At 36.1% G+C, this 23207-nt stretch overlaps 2 protein-coding genes and 1 pseudogene across 2 annotated transcripts; all 3 read left to right on the top strand.

Annotated features, from left to right (window-relative positions):
- The first annotated feature begins 191 nt into the window (after positions 1-191).
- On the top strand, positions 192-1241 carry LOC130235949 (trace amine-associated receptor 13c-like). The gene has a single exon (XM_056466477.1). It carries the CDS (start codon positions 192-194, stop codon positions 1239-1241), a length of 1050 nt encoding a protein of 349 aa, XP_056322452.1.
- Positions 1242-13141: 11900 nt separating this feature from the next.
- LOC130235824 (trace amine-associated receptor 13c-like) lies at positions 13142-14133 on the top strand (annotated as a pseudogene).
- Positions 14134-18398: 4265 nt separating this feature from the next.
- On the top strand, positions 18399-19460 carry LOC130235948 (trace amine-associated receptor 13c-like). Its single transcript, XM_056466476.1, has one exon. It carries the CDS (start codon positions 18399-18401, stop codon positions 19458-19460), a length of 1062 nt encoding a protein of 353 aa, XP_056322451.1.
- The last annotated feature ends 3747 nt before the right edge of the window (positions 19461-23207 follow it).

The raw sequence follows: 23207 nt of genomic DNA, 5'->3' as shown, positions 1-23207 counted from the left end.
TATATGAATAGTTGGACACTATAGCACATCAAAGCTATTTTTCAGTCCATTGTTTTCATTTTTGGCTTATTTGCTTAGAAATTTGCCCACCATATTTAAATTTATTATGAAAATTAAAATTTTATTATTCATTATGCATTATCAGAATGGGCGGTAGATGGGCTGGTCAGTTTAATCCAGACACTGTATAAATGAAAGAACAGAAAAGAGAGCAAAACAAACTCCTAACAGGAGGAGACTCACTCATGGCCTATGAGACTGAGGATCAGGAGACTCAATACTGCTTTCCTGACATCAACTCATCATGTGTCAAGGGGAAACGCTCCAAACATGAATACAATATCATGTATGTGTTTTTTTCATTGCTGTCAGCATGGACTGTGTTTCTAAACCTGCTGGTGATCATCTCCATCTCTCACTTCAAGAAGCTTCACACTCCAACCAACATGATTATTCTCTCTCTGGCTGTGGCTGATTTGCTTATTGGACTTATTGTGATGCCTGTGGAGGCTGTCAAACTGATTGAGACGTGTTGGTATTTTGGAGACACTTTGTGTGAGCTGTTCATGATAATTATGATGTTAACTGTCTCATCATCTATGTGTAATTTGGTTTTAATTGCTGTTGATCGATATGTGGCTGTGTGTCACCCTTTACTGTACCAACGAAAAATAACCACAACTAAAACTTTAATTAGCATCTGCCTGTGCTGGTTTTTCTCTTCAAGCTACAATGCTGGGTTTTTGATTAGTGGGAGATATTTTGAAAACAAACAAAGACAAAACATGTGTTTTGGAAAGTGTTATTTTGTTGTAAGTTTTTCATGGATATTCACTGACCTGTTCTTTTCTTTTGTATTACCTTGTACCCTGATCATAACTTTATATTTGAGGATATTTTATGTTGCACATCAGCAAGTGAAAGTTATAAACTCTCTGATGAAGGGTGGTAAATGTGCAATGGAAGGATCTGTAAGGAGGAAATCTGAGAGTAAAGCTGCTCTAACATTAGGAATAATTGTGGCAATTTATTTACTTTGTTACATTCCATTTTATATATTGCATATATTACCTGTAACTGGTACAATGATCTCCTCTACCACCATGACATTTCTGATATGGAGTTTGTATATTAACTCAAGTCTAAATCCACTTGTCTATGCCTTTTTTTACAGATGGTTTAAAATATCAGTTAAACACATCTTAACTTGTAAACTGTTTGCCCCACTGTTAGAACTATAGACTCTAACGCAGTTACATACAGTATGGCTTTTTTGTTATTGTTTGTATATGACACGTTCATTAATACTGGGTTAGTCTGGGTGCGATGACATTTTCAACATTGAAATATGTTCATGTATATATATATATATATTCATAGTTTTGTTAATGTGGTTAGTGCCGCGATAGTTTCGGCGCTGGGTCTATTTTTGCCTCGCTGCTCACACTAAATTAAAGTGACAGTGCATTGATAATGACCAAAACACATTGAATGACAGTAAAAAGTAGCAATTTTACCCAATAAATGCGTTAATAATATCCACTGATTTATATATAGTCAATCAAATGAACTTAAACGATTAAAAACAGCAACAAACATTTATTAGGGCCGAACTACAAAACCAAATGTAAAACAACTTTAGTATCAGTTTTGCTTAAGTTGCTCACTAGTGTTGCAGGAGAGGGGAAATAGAAAGTGGCCACTTTAAGACTACTATTTACGGAAGTTGTAGTCTATAGCGAAGTGTATTGTGGGTAGTGTAGCAGAGGAAGAAAGCTTTATTCGGCTTTGTTTCACGTTCACTCAAGTTATTCCACCCAGGAGCTGTTTGCACTGTGAACCTGACAACTCGAAAATAAGTAAAAGAAGGGCATGCATTGATTACTTTTGTCCGTCTCATCCTTTGCACGAGCTGTTACTCTGCCGCTGGACATCGCTAGAGAAAGTAACACTAGTTTGATCATATATAAATATCATTATAACTATATTGTATAAATATTATTAAATCTATAGGCCTACATCATCCTGACAATCAAAAACCAAATGACATGATATCACAGGCGATGGTCTACTGAGTGAACCAGACATGAATGACACTCTTCATAGAGCTTGAGAAGCACACAGTACTGTATGATCTATATCATTTGTAAAATAAAGACTTACAGGTTAATGAAACAGCATAGGAGGAGGTTGCCGCGAGCCTTGGTGCAGGTGAAAAGTTTGGTAAAACATTTGGAGAGCACTTTTGGAGTTTTTTTTAAAGTATATTTGCATATATAGAGAGATATATGTAACTAGATAGAATAGACAGAGATAGATTGATCTCTGCAGCAGCTGCTGAAGAGCTGCGTACTGCAGACGCAGCTGGTGTGAAAGGCAAACGCCTGCGTGCTGCTTCTGCTCTCTATATGCGCTGCGCATGCTCTGCTTTCGCTTGCGGTGTGAAACAGATGTCAGTTTCTTGTTTTTAGCAGACAGGAGTGGCACCTAGTGTGGTCTTCTGCTGCTGTAACCCATCTGCCTCAAGGTTCAATGTGTTGTGCTTTCATAGATGCTCTTCTGCATACCTCAGTTGTAATGAGTGGTTATTTGAGTTACTGTTGCCTTTCTATCAGCTGGAACCAGTCTGGCCATTCTCTTCTGATCTCTGGCATCAACACGGCATTTGCACCCACAGAACTGCCGCTCACTGGATATTTCCTCTTATTTGGACCATTCTCTGTAAACCCTAGAGATGATTATGTGTGAAAATCCCAGTAGATCAGCAGTTTCTGAAATACTCAGACCAGCCCGTCTGGCACCAACAACCATTCTGATGCTCAGGTTGAACTGCAATAGATTGTCTTTACCATGTCTACATGCTTAAATGCATTGGGTTGCTGCCATTCATTTCATTTAATATTTTATCATTTTATTCAGTTATTTCGTAATTAATTCAGTTGTAACCAGTTATTGCAATTAAATCATTTCATTTTCAAATATTTGTAAATTACTTTTGATTTAACATTAACACTTAATTGTTCCATATTGCAATACAATACAATCACATAATATCAACGCTCTCCCACATTTTTAGCTATTAATACTGCCCTTATTTGCGATTTTGGTATGAGATTGCAGAAGAATGGTTTGACTAGAAATGTGCAGTTTTTTTTACCAACATACTGATAACTCTTTAGTCATTCGGCAGAACTACAGTTCGAACCACTGTGGTTTAAAACCCATTCTTACAAAGACCTGTTATCAAAACCTGCTCAATTAAAAGGTTTAGTATCTATGTTCTATAAGATGTTAGAATCATGCTCGACAGAATCATCAGAATTTAAATTGGCTTCCTGGAGAGAAGAATTAAATGTTAATATTCCACTAGATGAATGGGAGGAAATATGTTCAAAAGCTCAATCATTAACATTTAATAGTAATCTTAAATTAATACAGTACAACTGGATTATGAGAACATTCATCACTCCAGTCAGTTTACATAAAATTAACCCAAATATACCTGACACATGCATCAAATACTCAGTTGACAAAGGCACACTCTTGTATGTGGGATTGCCCGAAGGTACAGGAATTTGGAAAGAGGTGGCTATGTTTTTTTTTTTTTAAATGGTATCTATACAACTGCCCATGAAACCCAAAATGTTTGTTTATTTGTTCCTCATGTTTTCTCTAAAATAATCTGTTACTGATTCAAACACCCTGTGCCCCCCACCCCTCCTTTTTCCCCTATTTATTACCCTTGTAATTATTTTATTTTTATTTTTTTGTTTGCTTTTGTTCTTTTCCCCATTATTTTTGTCTTTTCCCCTAAATTAAAAAACAAAGATGTAAATATGATTGTGATGTTAAATTGTCATATTTTTATTACATCTCATTAAAAAGATTGTTAAAAACAAAAACAAAAAAACTTTTAACACATTTACACGTTTAGCACTTCGTCACCTTACAAGGTTCTATCTGACACTTTTGTCAAAATTGAGTTATTGACATATTCTTATTAAATGACAGCTTATTTACATTATGGGATGTTTTTTAAAAGTTGTTTACATTTTAAGACTTTTTTATTAAAACATTTTTTTACACACATACTGTTAGTTATATGGAATGCAAAAACTTTGAAGCTCAATATCTCAAAATCATTCAGAACGCAGATAGAAGCTTATAATTCCAAGGTGACACTTGTCACCTTCTGCATAAAGCAACATCTGATGACAGTAATATCATGATCATAAATCATAAAGGTCATAATTCCAAATTATTTCTGACTATAAAAATGTCCGTTCTGCTGTGTTTGTTTATGGGCATTTGCAACTCAACATAGGGATCGGGTGTTAAGTATGTGTAATCCGAAAAGAAGAACCAGGAGAGCACATTTGTCCCCTTCATACACCACATTAATCAAACTGGAATTAGCCTCAACGAACATTCATAACACTCATAATAATCAATGACAATTTGTGACTGCTACAGTAAAGGTCCATTGCTGGAAGCCTCACATTTATCAGGCCCTGCTTTTCTGCTTTTGATCACGATGCAGGTTAGTTTCAATATACAGCTGTGCACCTCTATATATACTTGGTGGCCTCATTCAACACTAAAGAAAGAAGAGCAGAGCACATCTCATACCAAATATTAAAGCTCTTTCATGGTGATTTGATAGGTTATCCTTGACCTGTTGGTGAAATATTAAAGTCGACTCTATTATCAATATGAGAATACAATGCAAGTGGACAAGGCTCTGAGTAATCAGACTAGAAAGTGAAGGCACTCTCATGCGATTGCATGAGTATTTCCTTTTAGAACATAGCACTAAATGAACTAAATCACCCCATTGAAGAAACCACATATTACCAGGGCTCGAAATTGCGACCGTTTTTGTTGCATATGTGCCCGAAATTTGATCTATGCGACCTCAAAATATATTTGGGAGCATTTGTGCGAGTGCATAAAATTGTTGTGGTGCGACCAGTTTTCAAAGCAAAATGTTCACCACACGCGTGGATTTAGGAGGCATTCACGCATTATGCATCTTTGCATGTAAAAACAGCAAATGCAGCGCTCTGGTATGGTTTAAAACAGTTAAAAAGTCAACTTGCTGCAGTAAACTAAGCCTGCAATGCTTGTCCCGCCTTCAAGCTCTTCTTATTGGCCCACTGCGCTAGAACAGAACGTGAATGGATTGGTTAATATCAGCTGTCAATCACTCAGTTCCGATGACAGGAAGCTACAGCTGCAAAACTGTAAAGGTCTGGATCAGAGAGAATGAAAACAACACTGACAGATTTTGTTTTAAATTGATTATGAGGCATTGGGGCTTCTGGATGTGAAAAAACTGGCCATGTATTTGTAAAACTGTTATACATGTTAACTACTTAGCATGACTAAATCCTCTATTTCCTTCATATCATGTCTTTTCTTCAGATACATTCTTGGTTAGTTTTACGGCAGACAACATTTTGTCCCTGTTTCCACCTGGTATTAAGATTTGTCTTGTTTAATCTGACCAAGACAAGGGTGACAGACTACTATGTACACTTGGTGTTTAAGTGTTTGTACGCTTTTGATCACTTTTCTAACGAGAGAGAGAGAGAGCCTGTGTGGGTTTATACTTATGGCTATCTCTGATCTTTCAGTTTTTATTGCAACATAGGCCCACAATGTTTTATCTTCTTTTTGGCAGCATTTGTACAGTTAAAAGTACTAAATCATTTAAACGTGCTTTACAAATAGTTCATGCATTGAGTAATGTGAATAATATTAAAAAATATTTATTTCAGATAAGCTCTAAATACAAAATGTATACAGTTGCACAATTTAAACATGTAGATATATTGTCGCTTCCATTTAAATAAATTTAACAAATGTTTTGGAACATTGAACATAATTCTTATAATAGTCATTGTGCAAGGGGTCAGGAATTGTATTCACATTCAGGACCAAGATCAGTCAAAGCAGGCCCTGCATCTCTGTACATGTATGTTGCTTTGAATGGAATAAAATATCATTTATTTATATTAAAATATGGATTACAGCACATTGACTTTACACCTTAAATGAAATGTTCACAAAACATACAGACTAATTCATGAAGTCTGCAAAAAAGCTGCAAGAGAATTAAGCAAATAATTCAAAAATCTAATATGTAGTTGAAATATTTAATTTTAGAATGAAAAACCCTCAAAAATAACCTTTCTGTAAGTGTGACAGTGTTCTGTGGAGTGATAAAAATGTTAATAAATATATGAAGATATGTGTTCAACAATGAAGATCCATCGCTGTTTAACAGTTTGTATATTATTAATAGCTGTTTACTACCACACACCATAGCTCAGTAAAATGTTTAAAAAACTGAAACATTTATAAAGTTAGTGCCTTTATATTATATTTTATAAAACAACTGACTTAAATATATCTAGTTTCTTTTCCTTTTTTGTATTTTTTTCCCAGGCTTTTTTTACTGCCTATTTGTCAACTACCCATATGCAGCCAAAAAGGTTGATACATGCAGAGGGATATCTGTGTAACCGAAGGGGCAAAAATCTAGCTGTGCTGATACTTTAATGCTTAGATTGTGTACTGTAAACCCTGATTAACAAGCTGTGAGTGTCCAGCAAATAGTACTAAATTGTGCAGAACTGATAGAATACATGCAGTTTCTTTAGTGCATTTAGTTATTATTTAAATCCATTTGTGATTTCAGTCATCATACAGTAGGAATTCTTCATCTTCTCATCATACAGTCTGAACAGTCTCTTGGTTGTTGCGTGTAATGATTTTGCATGTTCTTTGTCACTTTTAATGTTGCACACACTAGTGTTGGATAAATCACTAATTACATCATCAATAAAGCATTTAAAGAACTTTACTTAATACACTGTCTGAAAAGTAACTTTACTAATTACACTGTCAAAAAAACTCAGTAAGTAACTAAATTCTTCAAATCCCTATAAACTTTGACTGGATAGACAGTATAGCATAATTGTTTAGTAATTGAAACGTAAATCAAATATTAAAGATCAAATTTAATCAGATTTATTTCCAATTGAGTTTAAGACTTTTACAATAATAAACAAATAAAACAATTAAAAAAATGTAAAAGAATTACAGTGACTGTAAACTCAATTATTGTTATTATTATTATTTCAAGGTAATTTTTTTAAAAATAAGTTGTACTGTTTATTTAAAGGGCACCTAGGTTAGCCCTTTTTTCAGATTTAATATAAGTGTTTTGCATCTCCAGAATGTTTCTGTAAAGTTTCAGCTCAAAACACCCATCAGATTTTTCATTATATCTTTTATTAAAGTCCTATTTATACATTTTTTCACTGGGTGGTGGTTTTAATGTACTACTCCTTTAAGGCGGCTAGTCCTCCCCGCCCACCGTTTCTACGTGCCTTTCTGCGTGCCTTAATCTCCTCCCTCGGCTGCGTCAGACAACAGATCATTCATAAAGGAAGCAGATCTCACGTAGCATTTGTGAGAAATACTACAGTAAGAACTTTACCAAAGTATTTACGTTACCAGAGTATTTATTGTGCAGTTGCATAGATGAGTCACACAAAGTTCACGCACACACACACACACACACAGACAGACAGACAGACAGACAGACAGAGGGCCCGTTTAGCTTCGCACTCTGTTTGCACACATATGTGACATGATACAGAGTTAATCCTCACTGCTGTATGAATATCTGTTATGTTAATGAACAAAAAAAAACTGATTTAACGTCACCAAACCGGGATTGAAGCGTCTTCCTTTATAATTGTTCTGACACGCAGCTGTGCTGATGAAGTAAAGCTAAGCTAAATCGCTGTAATTCATTACACACATGCTCTGTTTTAAAACATTTTAAACTTGTAAAACTCACTCTTGATCGCGTTTGATGATGATTGATGATCCTAGCGAACTGAACACACCTTTTATTCCTGGTTGCTTTGCGCACGTCTGGTCTTGCTGATATGATTATACACTTAACTACCGGACATGTTAATACGCTCAGCTGTCCCTTAAAGATTTAACATGCTCTTTACACTAAGTTATGGTGTATTACAATAAAAATCTATTGTGACGGTAGCACATGCTGACGCGATCAACGGTACACGTCAAATGATCTTTACGTTGATTTAGTACGCAAGGCACCGAATGGCGACCTAGCACACATCGTGCGAGCCTCATTTAAAACATTTACAATTCAGTCAGGGTATATCGTGGTTCATCCAGTGTGATACCCATTTACAACACCAGCGCTTCCCACACATAAGACTTATCCTCAGCAGCCCGCTTCTGTGTGTGTGAGAAACAGAAAACTCAACCACAGACTCGGATGCTCTGCTGCTCCAGACCCACAGAGACGTGCTGGACAAATGTTCTGACTTTGGTAGTAGCTTTAAGAAGAGCGCGAGGACACGCTGAGAAGAAAAGCCTTTTACTAAATAGACTGATCGAGCTCATTATTTTGGGTGACAATACATCCTCTTTTCCCAGACATGTCCTCTATTTGGGACTTAAAAATGCATTCAGCCAGGATTTCTAAATCACCTAACATGTCCCGGATTCTGCTTTCGTTTTCTATAGCTGTCATGTGAAAGGTGTTAAATGCTAAACATTTTTATCGTTTTAATTGTCTGTTAAATAAGAATAAGAAATCATTCTGTTGCTGAGGGCCATTACAGTTTAAAAGAAAGAATGGTATTACTTTCGGGCAGAAGGAAAATTTAATTAGAGGCATTCCCATATTTAACTCTTCTTTAAAAAGCCCAGAAAGATAAAGTGCTCTGATAAACAGTGTCAGATTTGCACATGAGTTTGCAGTTCTGTCTTTTACATTGTCGTGCTTTTCCCATGTGGGAAGTAGGGTGGAATCTGTGCAATATATTATGCAAATAAAATGAATTTTGATAAATAAAATTATTAAAAGTGACATTATTTTATGTGCTGTGGAGAAAAGGTGTGTTTCAATCCAGCTACTGCAAGTGTATTAATGTTAAAGCTAATATGTGCAATATATATTATTATAAAATGAATAATGTTTTGTTTGGGAACATTGATACAGCCATAATCTTATGATACAAATACAGATTAAACTGCTCTGGTCATGTGAACGTTTGCACTAACCATACTGCACATTTTTATTCATTTAACAATAACTGCCTATTTCTGCTACCCAGTGTGAAAGATATTTTTCAGCTCGAAACTGGATCAAAAATTCATCAAGAAGCTGTGTGAAATTGAAACTTTAGAGACTCAACCTTTAGCAGTTGGTCAGTTAATAATATTTTATTTTCTTATGTTCCTGCTCGCAGCGCTTTCTACCATTTGCTGATGGTAAAAAAATAAATAACTGAAGAGACCTTTAATTAGTATTTTGCACTTTAAAAAATTTATTTTTGTTTTTTCAATTAAGATATTTTTCAGGGTCTTAATATTTGTTCTTTAATTCTTTTTTATATATTCTTATGTAAAAGGTTCACAATTATGCAACCAATAGTTAAGAAATTGGTCTTTTTTTCCATTCTTACTGTTGCTGACTTTTGTTCTCAGTTTGATCTAGCTGTTCTTCAGTTAATGCATTTTTGATGTGTGGGGTTGGACAGAGAACTGTTGGAGGATTGTGGCTTGTGTTAACGAGCCTCACCTGTGCCCTTTGCGATCAATTTTCATAGATTGAAAAAATAACCCTATTTTAAAAATAAGTAAATAAATAAACGTAAAATTATAACACACAAATACAAAAAAAAAGTATTTCTTCTTTAGGAGTAACAATTCAATCACAGATCCAAAAATAAGCATGAATCAAAAATGGAGGCACATTCAAATTCATATTGCACAAAACCGAAACATACTGAGTTCTCCGAATTGCCAACAATATCTTTTTTTTTTTTTTCGCTCATATTTAATAATTGTTTTGTGTGCTTATGGTCTTTTCTCCTTTACTTTTGTATTCATGTTCTGGGCTTCTATTTCCAAATGATGCCATTAGAGTGTCATGTGAATCAGTGCAGGCTTAAGCATCTAGTTGATTGACTGCTGCTCTTCCAGCCAATCAGTCTTTGAAAATACATGAAGGGGTACGGATGGAATAGGTAAGAATTAGTGGTATATTTCTATCACTGAGATTAAGATTGCAAGTGGTTAATCACTGATTTTATCAGCCCAAATTATAATTCTCTCATCATTTACTCACATTTTTTAATGAAACTGAATAACCATTATAGGACTTAAGCCTGTTTCACACCGCAAACGTCAGCAGCGCGTGTTTTTTTGGCGTCCATATAAACAGATTGAAGCTTTCATACCGTACGCTGCAGCAGCGCATCAGCGCGAGGCATGAGCGTCGCTGAAGCAGCAGTGCTGCGATAGTTTCAGCGCTGGGTCTATTTTTGCCACGCTGCTCACGCTCTATTAAAGTGACAGTGCATTGATATTGATCAAAACACATTGAATGACAGTAAAAAGTAGCAATTTTACCCAATAAATGCGTTAATAATTGCCACTGGTTTATATATAGTCTGTTTTGCTTAAGTTACACACTAGTGTTGCAGGAGAGGGGAAAGTGGCCGCTTTAAGACTGCTATTTACGGGAGTTGTAGTCCATAGCGAAGTGTATTGTGGGTAGTGTAGTTCGACACGCATGCTGGATGATGTGAGCTTGCCGTGTGCTGTGCAGTTGAAGCAGAGGAAGAAAGCTTTATTCGGCTTTGTTTTATGTTCACTCAAGTTATTCCACCCAGCAGCTGTTTGCACTGTGAACCTGACAACACGAAAATCAGTAAAAGAAGGGCATGCATTGATTACTTTTGTCCGTCTCATCCTTTGCATGAGCTGTTACTCTGCCGCTGGACATTACTGAAGCGGAGAAAGTAACACTAGTCTGATCATGTATAAATATCATAACTATATTGTATAAAAATTATTATAACTAGGCCTACAACAACCTGACAATCAAAAACCAAATGACATGATATCACAGGCCATTGTGTTCTGAGTGAACCAGACATGAGTGACATTCCTCATAGAGCTTTAGAAGCATACAGTACTGTATGATCTATCTATATCATTTGTAAAATAAAGACTTGCAGGTTAAAGAAACAGCATAGGAGGAAGATGCCGCGAGCCTTGGTGTAGATGAAAGTTTTTTTAGAAGTGTATTTGTATATATAGAGAGAGATATGTAACTAGATAGAATAGACAGAGGTAGGTTGATCTCTGCAGCAGCTGCTGAAGAGCTGCGTGCTGCAGACGCAGCTGGTGTGAAATGCAAACGCCTGCTCGCTGCTTCTGCTCTCCATACGCGCTGCACACGCTCTGCTCACGCACTGCTTTCACTTGCGGTGTGAAACAGGCATAACAAGACTTTGCTACATGATGAACTGCATTTGCTCATAGTGTACTACTACCACGGCCTTAAGGGAATTAAAGTCCTAAATAATTGGTACAGTTTGTGGGTCTTATTTGTGGAATGTTATGTGGATTAAATGTGGCACTCTTGGCCTAAAACATAAGTACTTCTATAGTACAACATAAGTACCTCTGCTTTACACATTGTGGGCAAAAAAACGTTTGATCTGTAAGGTACTATTAACAAGTTACGTTTAATTTTGGTCTTTAAAAAACAATTTGACTTATTTATTTATTTTTATATACAATGCTGGGAATATCCTGCCTAAAACACCATGTAAAAGCAACAGTTTTATACAATTGTCATCTTTTTTGGCTCACATGCACAGAAATATGTCTACTAGGTTTGGATGTAGTATAAGTATTATAATTATTAGTGATGATGCAGCATCAAAGTGAGTGGTAGATAGGTTAATCAGTATGATCCAAGCACTGTATAAATAAAAGGAGAGCAGAGAATATTCCTAATGGCTCGTTTCCACTGACTGGTACGGTACGGTACGGTTCGGTTTGGTACGGGTCACCTTTATCAAGCTTGCGTTTCCACTAACAAGGGTACCCTTTTGGTGGGCGTGGTGTATGACAAAGTTTCAGTCGACGTCATTCTAGCTCGAGGAAATGTCTACAATAAAGCTGTACAGGTCACTTACATATCATATGAGAAGCACTTCTCACAAAACAGATGCTTTACACACATAAATACTTGTGTAGAAATGTTTATTACTAACTTTTCAATGAACATGAGTTGATTATAACTGCAGATCAATGACAGTGCGAAACAGCCCACTGTAACGTCTGTAATTATATTAAATAACTAAATAAATGAACATATATAAACACAAACAGCCCCTTACAGTATTCGATATGTTATCAATTACAGAAGAACTACAAAGAGCAGACATTTCGTCCGTATTTAGGTTAAAAAACAGCACAATATATAGCCTACAGTCAGCGAAAACCTCTCATCTGTGTCTATAATCTTCAGCAGCACATGTAGCCTCTGTTAGAGAACAATTCCATCATTATGAGTTCATATTAGTCCAAAAGGTGATGATAACAATAATAATTAAATAAGGCAGTGTGTTCACGTCTGCTCAAAAATAATGTGCTCCTTTTTTTCCGGCTCCTCTCTTGTTTTTTCCGCGCTTCACTCTCGCGTTTGTCAGTGTCTGACAGGATCGGGTTTCAAAAGCACATCAATAATCAAGCGCAGGTTATTATCATCAGCTCAAGAAGTTTGTTATTTCAGATATAATGTTAGATGCGCGCGAGCGCTAGCAAGAAAGCGAAACCGCTCGCGCCTCAGACTGCCTCGTAAAAAAACTTCGCGGCACAGGGTAAATCTGCTCTACTCCATGGCTTTGTGGCTGTTTATCAAGACGACAAGGTTATTTTGAGCCCAGGTCGACCATGGCTCGTTATTAAATGTAAAAATAATTCTGCTGTAATCTCTCGCTGTGCGTGTATTTCAAACATGGCGGTTTTTTTGTTTTCATTCTGGCTTGTTGCGTAAGCGAATGACGTATCTCTGTAAACCAATAGCGTTCAGCTGCGCGTCTAGCTCCGCCTTTTGGTACCCTTTCTCGTGTTTGGTACCCTTTCGAAAGGGTGCCGAAAAAGTGGTACGGTTCGGTTCGGTATGCTTTTTGACAGTGGAAACGGCTATAAAAGCGTACCAAACCAAACCGAACCGTACCGTACCACTCAGTGGAAACGGGCCATAAGAGGAGGAGACTCACTCATGGCCTATGAAACAGAGGATCTGGAGACTCAATACTGCTTTCCTGACATCAACTCATCATGTGTCAAGGAAAAACGCTCTAGACATGAATACAATATCATGTATGTGTTTTTTTCACTGCTGTCAGCATGGACTGTGTTTCTGAACCTACTGGGGATCATCTCCATCTCTCACTTCAAGAAGCTTCACACTCCAACCAACATGATTATTCTCTCTCTGGCTGTAACTGATCTACTTATTGGACTTATTGTGATGCCTGTTGAGGCCGTCAAACTGATTGAGACATGTTGGTACTTTGGAGATACTTTGTGTGGACTGTTTATGATAATCATGGGGCTGATTGGCTCAACATCTCTTAGTAATTTAGTTTTAATTGCTGTTGATCGTTATGTGGCTGTGTGTCACCCTTTACTGTACCCACAGAACATAACCATAACTAAAACATTAGTAAGTATCTGCCTTGGTTGTTTTCCTCTACTTACTCCACTGTTTTTGTAGTCAACAACACATCTTCAAACAGAACAGATGTGTGTTATGGCATGTGTGTCTTAAATCTTAGTTTTACTTACATCATCATTGATGAGATATATTCCTTTCTGTTGCCTTGTGTTGTAATAATCACAGTATATTTGAGGATATTTTATGTTGCTCAACAGCAAGTGAAGGTTATAAACTCTTTGATGAAGGGTGGTAAATGTGTAAAGGAAGGTTCAGTCAGGAGGAAATCTGAGCACAAAGCTGCTCTTACATTAGGGATTGTTGTGACTGTCTATCTGCTTTGCTTTATTCCATACTATTTATTGTCTGTAATGGGGGTCTCTTCAACTTCAATGACATATCTGTTGTGGACTTTGTATGTTAATTGTGTAGTGAATCCTCTTATCTATGCTTTATTTTACCGCTGGTTTAAAGTATCAGTTAAACACATCTTAACTCTTAAAATATTGGAGCCAGCATCCTCACTCTTGGACATTTTTACAGATAAATAAATTTTCTCCCATAAAGTCTTATCTGTCATACAAACAAATCATTATTTAATCTTAGCTTGTAGAGAGTTAAAAATAACTGGTGGTCAAATAACTGAATAGCTTTATTTTTTTATGTAAATAGATGCATAAAAGCTTCAATGGCCTAATAAACCTATTCTGAGAAGGACTGTGCTCTGTACTCGGTGCTGTTTGTGCTTTTTGTTGCTTTTTTTTTTTTGGTTAACTGATTTTAACATTTAAAAATGTTGAGTTTTGTTCATGTTTTTGATATCACGTAGTAGTGGATATAGATTAGAATATATCACGCTATGATTAATTTATACAGTTATTTGAAACTTCAGATAGCCATGCGCCCAATGTTAAGTAATATGATATAACAATATGAATTTTGCAAATAACATTTTTACTGAGCCACAAACAGCAATATTGATGTGCATTTATTAATTTTATGACCATAAAATCTCCAAGTTCTGCGAGGAGCAACCTTCTACTACATTTATTTTGTAAATGAGACTTACTCCATAAAAAATCCTCATCTTTGTCAAGCACCATTGCTGATGACACACCTGCTAATAAAAAAAGCAGGCTCTAGCTGTACCATTATGTGAGTGAAAGAATGACAGAGACACTACACCACGTACACCATCGCAAAAGGGCTTGCACTGACTAAGATTAAACTAATATTGCAGCTCATGAAAAGACCGGTATTGCTATTAAAATGACGTATGCGAATAATAAAGTATATGTCAAAAGCATCTGTGCTATATCAGACACCATCTGTGAGAACACAGTACAGTTAACGTATTGTTAACAGATTCATTAATGAATTCATGTTAAGCAGTGTGTGCAGGGCCGGTGAGCGGTCCGTGTATTTTTTGGTCACTCAATTATGCTCTAAAAATGTATTTTCTTATGATAACGGGATTTCATTGAGACATATTTTCCTCACGCATGCATATATAGATATATTTTTTTGCTTGTTAGTTTTGATTAGTGTTGATTTCAAATGCAATAAATCTGTTTATAAAACTTGTAGTAACGGTGCGATAATTGGTGGGTGCGACTAAATTTTGGCTGTTGCGCCTAAATTAAAAAATTTAGGAGCACCAGTGCTACCAAGCAAAAATGTTAATTTCGAGCCCTGTAATGTATAGTGAATATAGTTAAAATATTGTGAACAGCTGAAAATAAGTTATTTTTATTGTTTGGATATGCTTTGGTTGTGGGGGGTTGCGAGTTATTGACGATCTTACATTGGGGGTCGCTGGCTTAATAGTTTGAGAACCACTGTTCTAAGATATTTTCAGCAGCTGTGTTTTTGAAAAAATGTATATCCAGTTTTAAGATTTATGCGTTTTCAGTCCCCAAACAACATCCTTAATAGTTCCTGTTTTTGGTTGAAAATGTCATGTTAATTGGCTATCGTATACAAAAGAACATCATCATCAAATTGTCCATTTTACAAACTGGAAACAAAATGGAGAAAATCAAATCTACTCCATATACATCCACATAAATGTATACAACGGTGTGAAAAAGTGATATCCCCCCAGTGATATCATATTTTTCGCATGCATAACAAACTTTAATGTTTCAGATCATCAAACAAAATTAATTGTTTGTCAATGAAAACGCAAATAATCACAACATGTAGTTTTTAAATTAAGGTTTTTATTATTAAGGGAACACAAAATCCTAAGCTACATAGCCCTGTGTGAAAGTATCCCCCCGTTAAAACTGTTTATCACATCTGAGTTTAGTTTCTATACACCTCTCACTGCCACACCTGTTCACAATCAAGAAATCACTTAAATATAGCCTAGATGACAAAGTGAATTAGACCAAAAGAACATCAAATGCTAGACATCATGCCAAGATCCAAACAAGTACAAAAACAAATTATAAATGAAAATGAGATCTACCAGTCTGGAAAAGTTTATAAAGCCATTTCTAAAGCTTTGGAACTGCAGCGAACCACACCAAGCGCCATTATGAAAAGAACAAAAAACAGTGGAAAACTTTCCTAGGACTGGCCAGCCAACCAAAGTTACCCTAAGAGCACAGAGTCAACTCGTCCAAGAGGTCACAAAAGACCACACAGCAACATAAAAAGAACTGCAGACCTCACTTGCCTCTGTTATGGTGAGTGATTATGACTTTACCATAAAAAGGTACTGGGCAAAAATGATTTGCATGGCGGAGTTCCAAGATGAAAACCATTGCTGAGTAAAAAGAACATAAAGGTTAGTCTCAGTTTTGCCAGAAAGCATCTTGATGATCCCCAAGACTTTTTGGAAAATATTGGAATGACGAGACAAAGAGGAAGGTGTTTTTCCCATTATATGTGGCGCAAAAGTAACATCATACCAACAGTAAAATGTGGTGGTAGTAGTGTGATGGTCTGGGGTTGTTTTGCTGCTTCAGGACCTGGACGACTTGCTGTGATAAATGGAAACTATGAATTCTACTCCGTACCAAAATATCATGAAGGTGAATGTCCAGCCATGTGTTAGTGACCTCAGTCCAGTTCAAAGTCCTGACCTGAATCCAATCGAGATGCTGTGGCATGACCTTAAAAAGGCAGTTCATGAAACCCTCCAGTGTGGCTAAATTACAAAAAATCTACAAAGATGAGCGGGCCAGAATTTCTTCACAGTGCTGTAACAGAATCATTGCAAGTTATTGAAAAAGCTTGATTGCAGTTGTTGCTGCTAAGGGTGACCCAACCAATTATTAGGTTTAGGGGCAAACACTTTTTCACTCTGTTCTATTTAGTTTTGCATTTAGTTTTCCTTTAATAATGAAAACCTTCATTTCAAAACTTTAAAGTGTGACAAACATACAAGAAAATAAGAAATCAGTATACTTAATATGTGCTGTTTGAGATACTCTTATGTATGCGACCTTGTTTATTACTGTATGCATATTAATGCTTAGGTGAAGTTCAACATTACATAGAGATTTTTATTTTTGTTTCCATGCCTAGATTGATTTGAAATTGATTTGGTAAGTGGATTATGAGTAAGAAAATATTTTAAGGGACAGTTCTAAATGTGGACGCCAATGGTGCCACACAAGACAACCAAAATATCACCACAAAAGAAAACACACCACACAATATCAGAGATTAGTTGGTACTTCTCAGTATTTTGTCTTGATTCATGGCCAGATGACATAAAGATAGGAGAAAAATAGATGGCTGCTATACAGGCCCCAAATTGAACTATTTGGGACAACAAAATAAAATGTATTATTTATTATGCAACATCAGAGTGGGCGGTAGATGGGTTGTTCAGTCTGATCTAGACACTGTACTGTTGTGGATTTTGTACTGTAAACCCTGATTAACAAGCTACGAGTGACCAGTAAATAGTGGCAGAAACCAAATTGCACAGCACTGATAGAATACATGCAGTTTCTTTTGTGCATTTAGCTATTAAGTCCATTTGGTGATTTCAATCATCGTACGGTAGGCGTTAGGGATGGGTATCGTTATAGTTTTAATGGTATTACTACTTTTATTGATACCACTTATCAGTTCGGTATTTTAACGGTTCTCTTAACGTTCTTTTTGTAGTGTTTTTTTTTATGAAAAAAAACTAATTGAAGAGAATTAACAACACTTTATTATTACGTTTTTAATAAAAAATAAAACAAAACCAACAATTGTAAAACAAACAAATAGTTTTTTTTTTTCTGTAAAAGAATGTACAATGGTTTGAAGGAAAATAACTCTCAGTTTTTAATCATTCTTCTGGAGAAAAATCAACATGATTGCCTTTTCTGTCAGAAGTCGGGATCTGTCTTGGTTTCTTGTGCTCCCTGCAGTTGAAAAATACCATCTTTGAGTTGCAAAATGCAGTTAAATGAGAGAATGTTTATGATTTTTCATTAACACATTCACATAAATGAGTTAACTGTGTTTTGGGAGTGAACTGTGTTTTTAATACAGTTTTGGAGCATCTTGCAATGTAAAATAAGCAGTCCGCTTTTCACGATGCAGGTGTCTGTGGTCCTTCTCTACATGTCTTAATTTGATTTCTGTTTAGTTTGATTATGACTTAAGTTGGACTAAGGTAATCAAAAATAGCTGTTTACATAATAGATTCTTAATCAGAGGATTGTTTTAATCCGATTAAAATCTGATTATTGTGTACGAAGGCCACTGCAGACTCTGCTTTAGAGCAAAGAAGATGATTAAGCCATTATGCAGCATCAGAGTGGGCGGTAGATGGGTTGGTCAGTCTGATCCAGACACTGTATAAATGAAAGGACAGAAAGGAGAGCAGAACAAACTCCTAACAGGAGGAGACTCACTCATGGCCTATGAGACAGAGGATCAGGAGACTCAATACTGCTTTCCTGACATCAACTCATCATGTGTCAAGGGACAACGCTCCAGATATGAATACATTATCATGTATGTGTTTTTTTCATTGCTATCAGCATGGACTGTGTTTCTGAACCTGCTGGTGATCATCTCCATCTCTCACTTCAAGAAGCTTCACACTCCAACCAACATGATTATTCTTTCTCTGGCTGTGGCTGATCTGTTTGTTGGACTTATTGTGATGCCTGTGGAGGCCGTCAGACTGATTGAGACGTGTTGGTACTTTGGAGACACTTTCTGTGGACTGTTTTTGATTGTCATGGCACTGCTTGGCTCAACATCTCTTAGTAATTTAGTTTTAATTGCTGCTGATCGTTATGTGGCTGTCTGTCACCCTTTACTGTACCCACAGAAAATAACCATCACTAAAACTTTAATATCTATCTGTGTCTGCTGTTTTATTTCCTTAGCTTACAGCACAGTCATTGTATTCCAAAACAAACATTTAGAGAGTTCAAACATAACAGATGTTTGTTATGGAGAGTGTGGCTTTTATCCTACTTTTATTTTCATTGTATTTGATGAGATATACTCTTTTCTGTTGCCTTGTATTTTGATCATCACTGCATATGTGAGGATTTTTTATGTTGCGTTTAAGCAGGTGAAGGTTATAAACTCTCTGATGAAGGGTGGTAAATGTGTAACGGAGGGTTCAGTGAAGAGGAAATCTGAGAGTAAAGCTGCTCTGACTTTAGGAATCATTGTGACAGTTTATCTGCTTTGCTATATTCCATATTATATATCATCTATAATAGGGCCTACAGTAATCTCTCCTGACACAATGACATATCTGTTGTGGGCTTTTTATGTTAGCTGTGGTCTGAATCCTCTTATCTATGCTTTATTTTACCACTGGTTTAAAATATCAGTAAAACACATTTTAACTCTTAAAATACTGGAGCCGGCATCCTCACTCTTAGACATTTTTACTGCTTGATTTTTGTTTTTATAAATGGATTTTTTTTCTAATTGATAAAGATAATATAGAATTATTTAATCCCAATATGTAAACTACACATGAAAACACAATCAGAGGACACTGGATATCATATTTATTGTTCATAAACACAATACTAGGAATGATTCGAGGTACACAACTCAAAGATACATTGTCTTTAAAGGGATGTCAATAATTATATTGAATAATTGTGGATTAAGTCCAAATTGTTTGTATATTTCATCATGCTTATTTCAGTGCTTTTGGTATCAGCAATATGTATCATGCATGTGTCTGACCATAACAGTAATGTCACTGCCATGATCAGTCATGTCAAACACCAAAACCACAATTCTGTGCTGTAATATTGTAGTTCAGTGTTTAATTATTTCAATATTAATAATGACTCTTTATTAACAAAGACAGAGTTTTCCTCTGTATTTGCTTCTGAATCCCTTAATAATTTTAAATGAAATCAGTGAATGCATAAAGTGTGATTTATTGTTGGATTTAGCTGAACTGCATGAGGCTGAACCTTGAATGTTCAAACTGAGCTGAAGTCTGCATGGGTGGTCATAGATCTCAGACTGTCCCTCTGCGCCAGGGTGTCCCCCAAGAATCTGTCCTTGGCCCACTTTAGTATTTACATGTTGCCTCTTGGACAGATCATGCATAAATTTGGCCTGGGGTATCACTGCTACACTGATGACACACAGATTTACATCAGTGCTCGCCCTGATCTCACCTCTGCCTCAGTTTTATCTGCCAGTTTACTGGAAGTTAAGGCCTGGATGAATCAAAATTTCCTTAAATTAAACAGTTCTAAAACAGAGGTTCTACTAATTGGCACTCCTACCAATGTTAACCAGTGTAATGATTTTAAACTCTCTGTTGGTGATCTTCAAGTGTCTCCCTCTACCCAGGTGCGCAACCTTGGGGTGCTTTTTGATGCACAGCTTAGTTTTAACTTACATTTCAAACACTTGACTAAAATAGCCTTCTTTCACCTACGTGACATTGCGCGGATTAGACCTTTTTTTTTTGGTTGACTTCTGTTACTCACTTTTCGGGGCCTACCAGCTAGCTCTCTGAGATGTTTACAGTACATTCAAAATTCTGCTGCATGCGTTTTAATACATACTTCCTCGCACCACCATGTCACTCCAGTACTTCAGCAACGTCACTGGCTTCCTGTTAAGTCACGTATTGATTTTAAGACTCTAATCTTAACATACAAAGCAGTGCATGGGCTAACACCTGACTACATCTGTGACCTGGTAACTCTCTCCACTCCTACCCGCAGTCTTCGTTCTTCATTTGGACTTTTGTTGTATCAGCCATGCTGTAAACTGAAGACTATGGGTGGTCGTGCTTTTTCGTACAGTGCCTGTAAGTTATGAAATGGCCTACCCATCAGTATCAGGAATGCCGTTTCTCTGGAATGTTTTAAGAAACTTCTCAAGACTCACCTTTTTACCGTTACGTTTAACTTTATTTATTATTTTTATTAATTTTATCATCCAATTGAATTGAATCGTTCATATTTTATTGTAGTCTTTTTCTTTTTTTACTATTTCTATTGTTCTGCTTTGTTTGCCTTGTATGCCTGTTAGAAAAGCGCACTATAAATAAAATGTATTAATAATAATAATAATAATAATAATAATATCACTGCTTTTGGCCTTTTAATAATGACAATCTGATAATGTATCATCTGAGAAGCTGTTGTATTAGTGCTGAAGTGTGTGTGTGTGTGTGTGTGTGTGTGTGTGTGTGTGTGTGTGTGTGTGTGTGTGTGTGTGTGTGTTTTCACATCTTGAGCACGATCAGTTCAGCAGATGATCATCTCTACACCAGTAATGTGTGCAGAATATATATCATAACATTTTAATTGATCTTCTGAGTTTTCATATCAATATGTTTTCTGACAATAGATATTTTCAGATCGCCTCACATGATTAATTTAAGAGACTGATCCACGCTTCCATTTGCATACATCAATGATGTACAATTACTTCATTCTGTCATTTAATATTAATTACTTTTCCACTGTAAAGTTCACTCTGTACAGTTGTAGCACGTTTGTACTGACTATCCAGTGGGTTAATGTCAGTATTTTACCAAACGATATAAACTTTTTGCATGAGAGGTGGTTCTGGTAGTTAAGCCAACTTTAACATTGTGTTCTGGATCATTCTGGCCTCTTTTTAATTTTATTTGAGTTGATACAGAGTTTTTTTAGAGTCAACTACGATCATCTTTTCACATGGGACATTTATACCTCTATGGGTCGGACACATTACACCCACAAAAGTTTATTTATATCTAATAAAAGCTTTGTTTTAAGGGTCATGGCTTGTAAATTTGTAACAAAATAGCTCATAGGCAGGTATATGTAATTAATCGTAACGAGTTATGATTGATTTGTTATGTAAATATGGATCAGTTAAATGTAATAACTTGATTTGGCAGATTTAAGTTCATTAACTAGTTCATTCAGCATTGATTGTACTAATTGCCAGAACGTTAATTTTAGTGGCCACCAGAGCTGTGGTTAAAAGAAAATGCTCGAGAAATCAATTCTGCGATATACTAAACGAATCACTATTCTTCCTGTGAATGGATTCTGAGCTTAATTTACAAATACTACTTGAACCTAAAGAAATCATTAATAATATGATTGAAATTCATTAATTTTCTTTTCGGCTTAGTCCTTTTATTAATCAGAGGTTGCCACAGCGCCGACTTATCCAGCATGTGTTTTACGCAGCGGATGCCATTCCAGCCAAAACCCAGCACTGGGAAACACCTATACACACTTGCATTCTCACATACACTACAGCCAATTTAGCCTTTTCAATTCACCTATAGCGCTTGTCTTTGGACTTGTGGGGGAAACCAGAACACCCAGAGGAAACCCACGCCAACACCAGGAGAACATGCAAATTCCACACAAAAAAAGCCAACTGACCTAGCCAGGGGTCGAACCAGTGACCTTCTTGTTATGAGGCAACAACGCGACCCACTGCTCTATCGTGTTTCCCAAATTATTGAAATTATTTACCAAACTTTTTAATGCAAGTTCTGTTTACATTAAACTTGTGACACACACACACACACACACACACACACACACACACACACATATATATATATATATATATATATATATATATATATATATATATATATATATATATTGATCTTTTTTATCACCAGTGTGACCAGAGACTTTTTCTTAGTGGAGGTATTGAGGGGAGCAATTATAGCCTGCATGGCTTGCTTGTTTGGTGAAGGGTGCTGTGAATTGTACTTTTAAAATATAAAAAACATTGCCTGTCTGATCTTTTTCAGATGCTACACATTTTTAAATTAGTGATGTGATGACCAAACATGGTTACCCATACTCGGTTTTGAGTACATTTACATTTTACCTATCCATATGCACAGACACAAATGCAGAGCAGGCTTACTTTCTGCAGTTCACTCACTTTTTCTTTGTTTAAAGGCACGTTACTCATGAGCATTGTAGGGCTGTTTATAACTACTGCTGTTGCTGGGAATCAAACCTGCAATCTTTGTAAGGTCAACTCTAGAGCAGGTTATAAGTCCAGATCACTGAACCATCAGCTGTGCATCAGTTTTAAGCTTTTGACCATTTTTAAGGCCCGTTCAAACCGAGTACAATGAATATAAAAATAATGATAAAGGCAGTTATAAAAATCATTCTCAATATAAAACAAATTC

Source organism: Danio aesculapii, chromosome 10 (genome assembly GCF_903798145.1).
Source record: "Danio aesculapii chromosome 10, fDanAes4.1, whole genome shotgun sequence".
In the NCBI taxonomy this organism is placed as follows: domain Eukaryota; kingdom Metazoa; phylum Chordata; class Actinopteri; order Cypriniformes; family Danionidae; genus Danio; species Danio aesculapii.
This window is presented reverse-complemented; position numbering and strand designations above follow the sequence as displayed.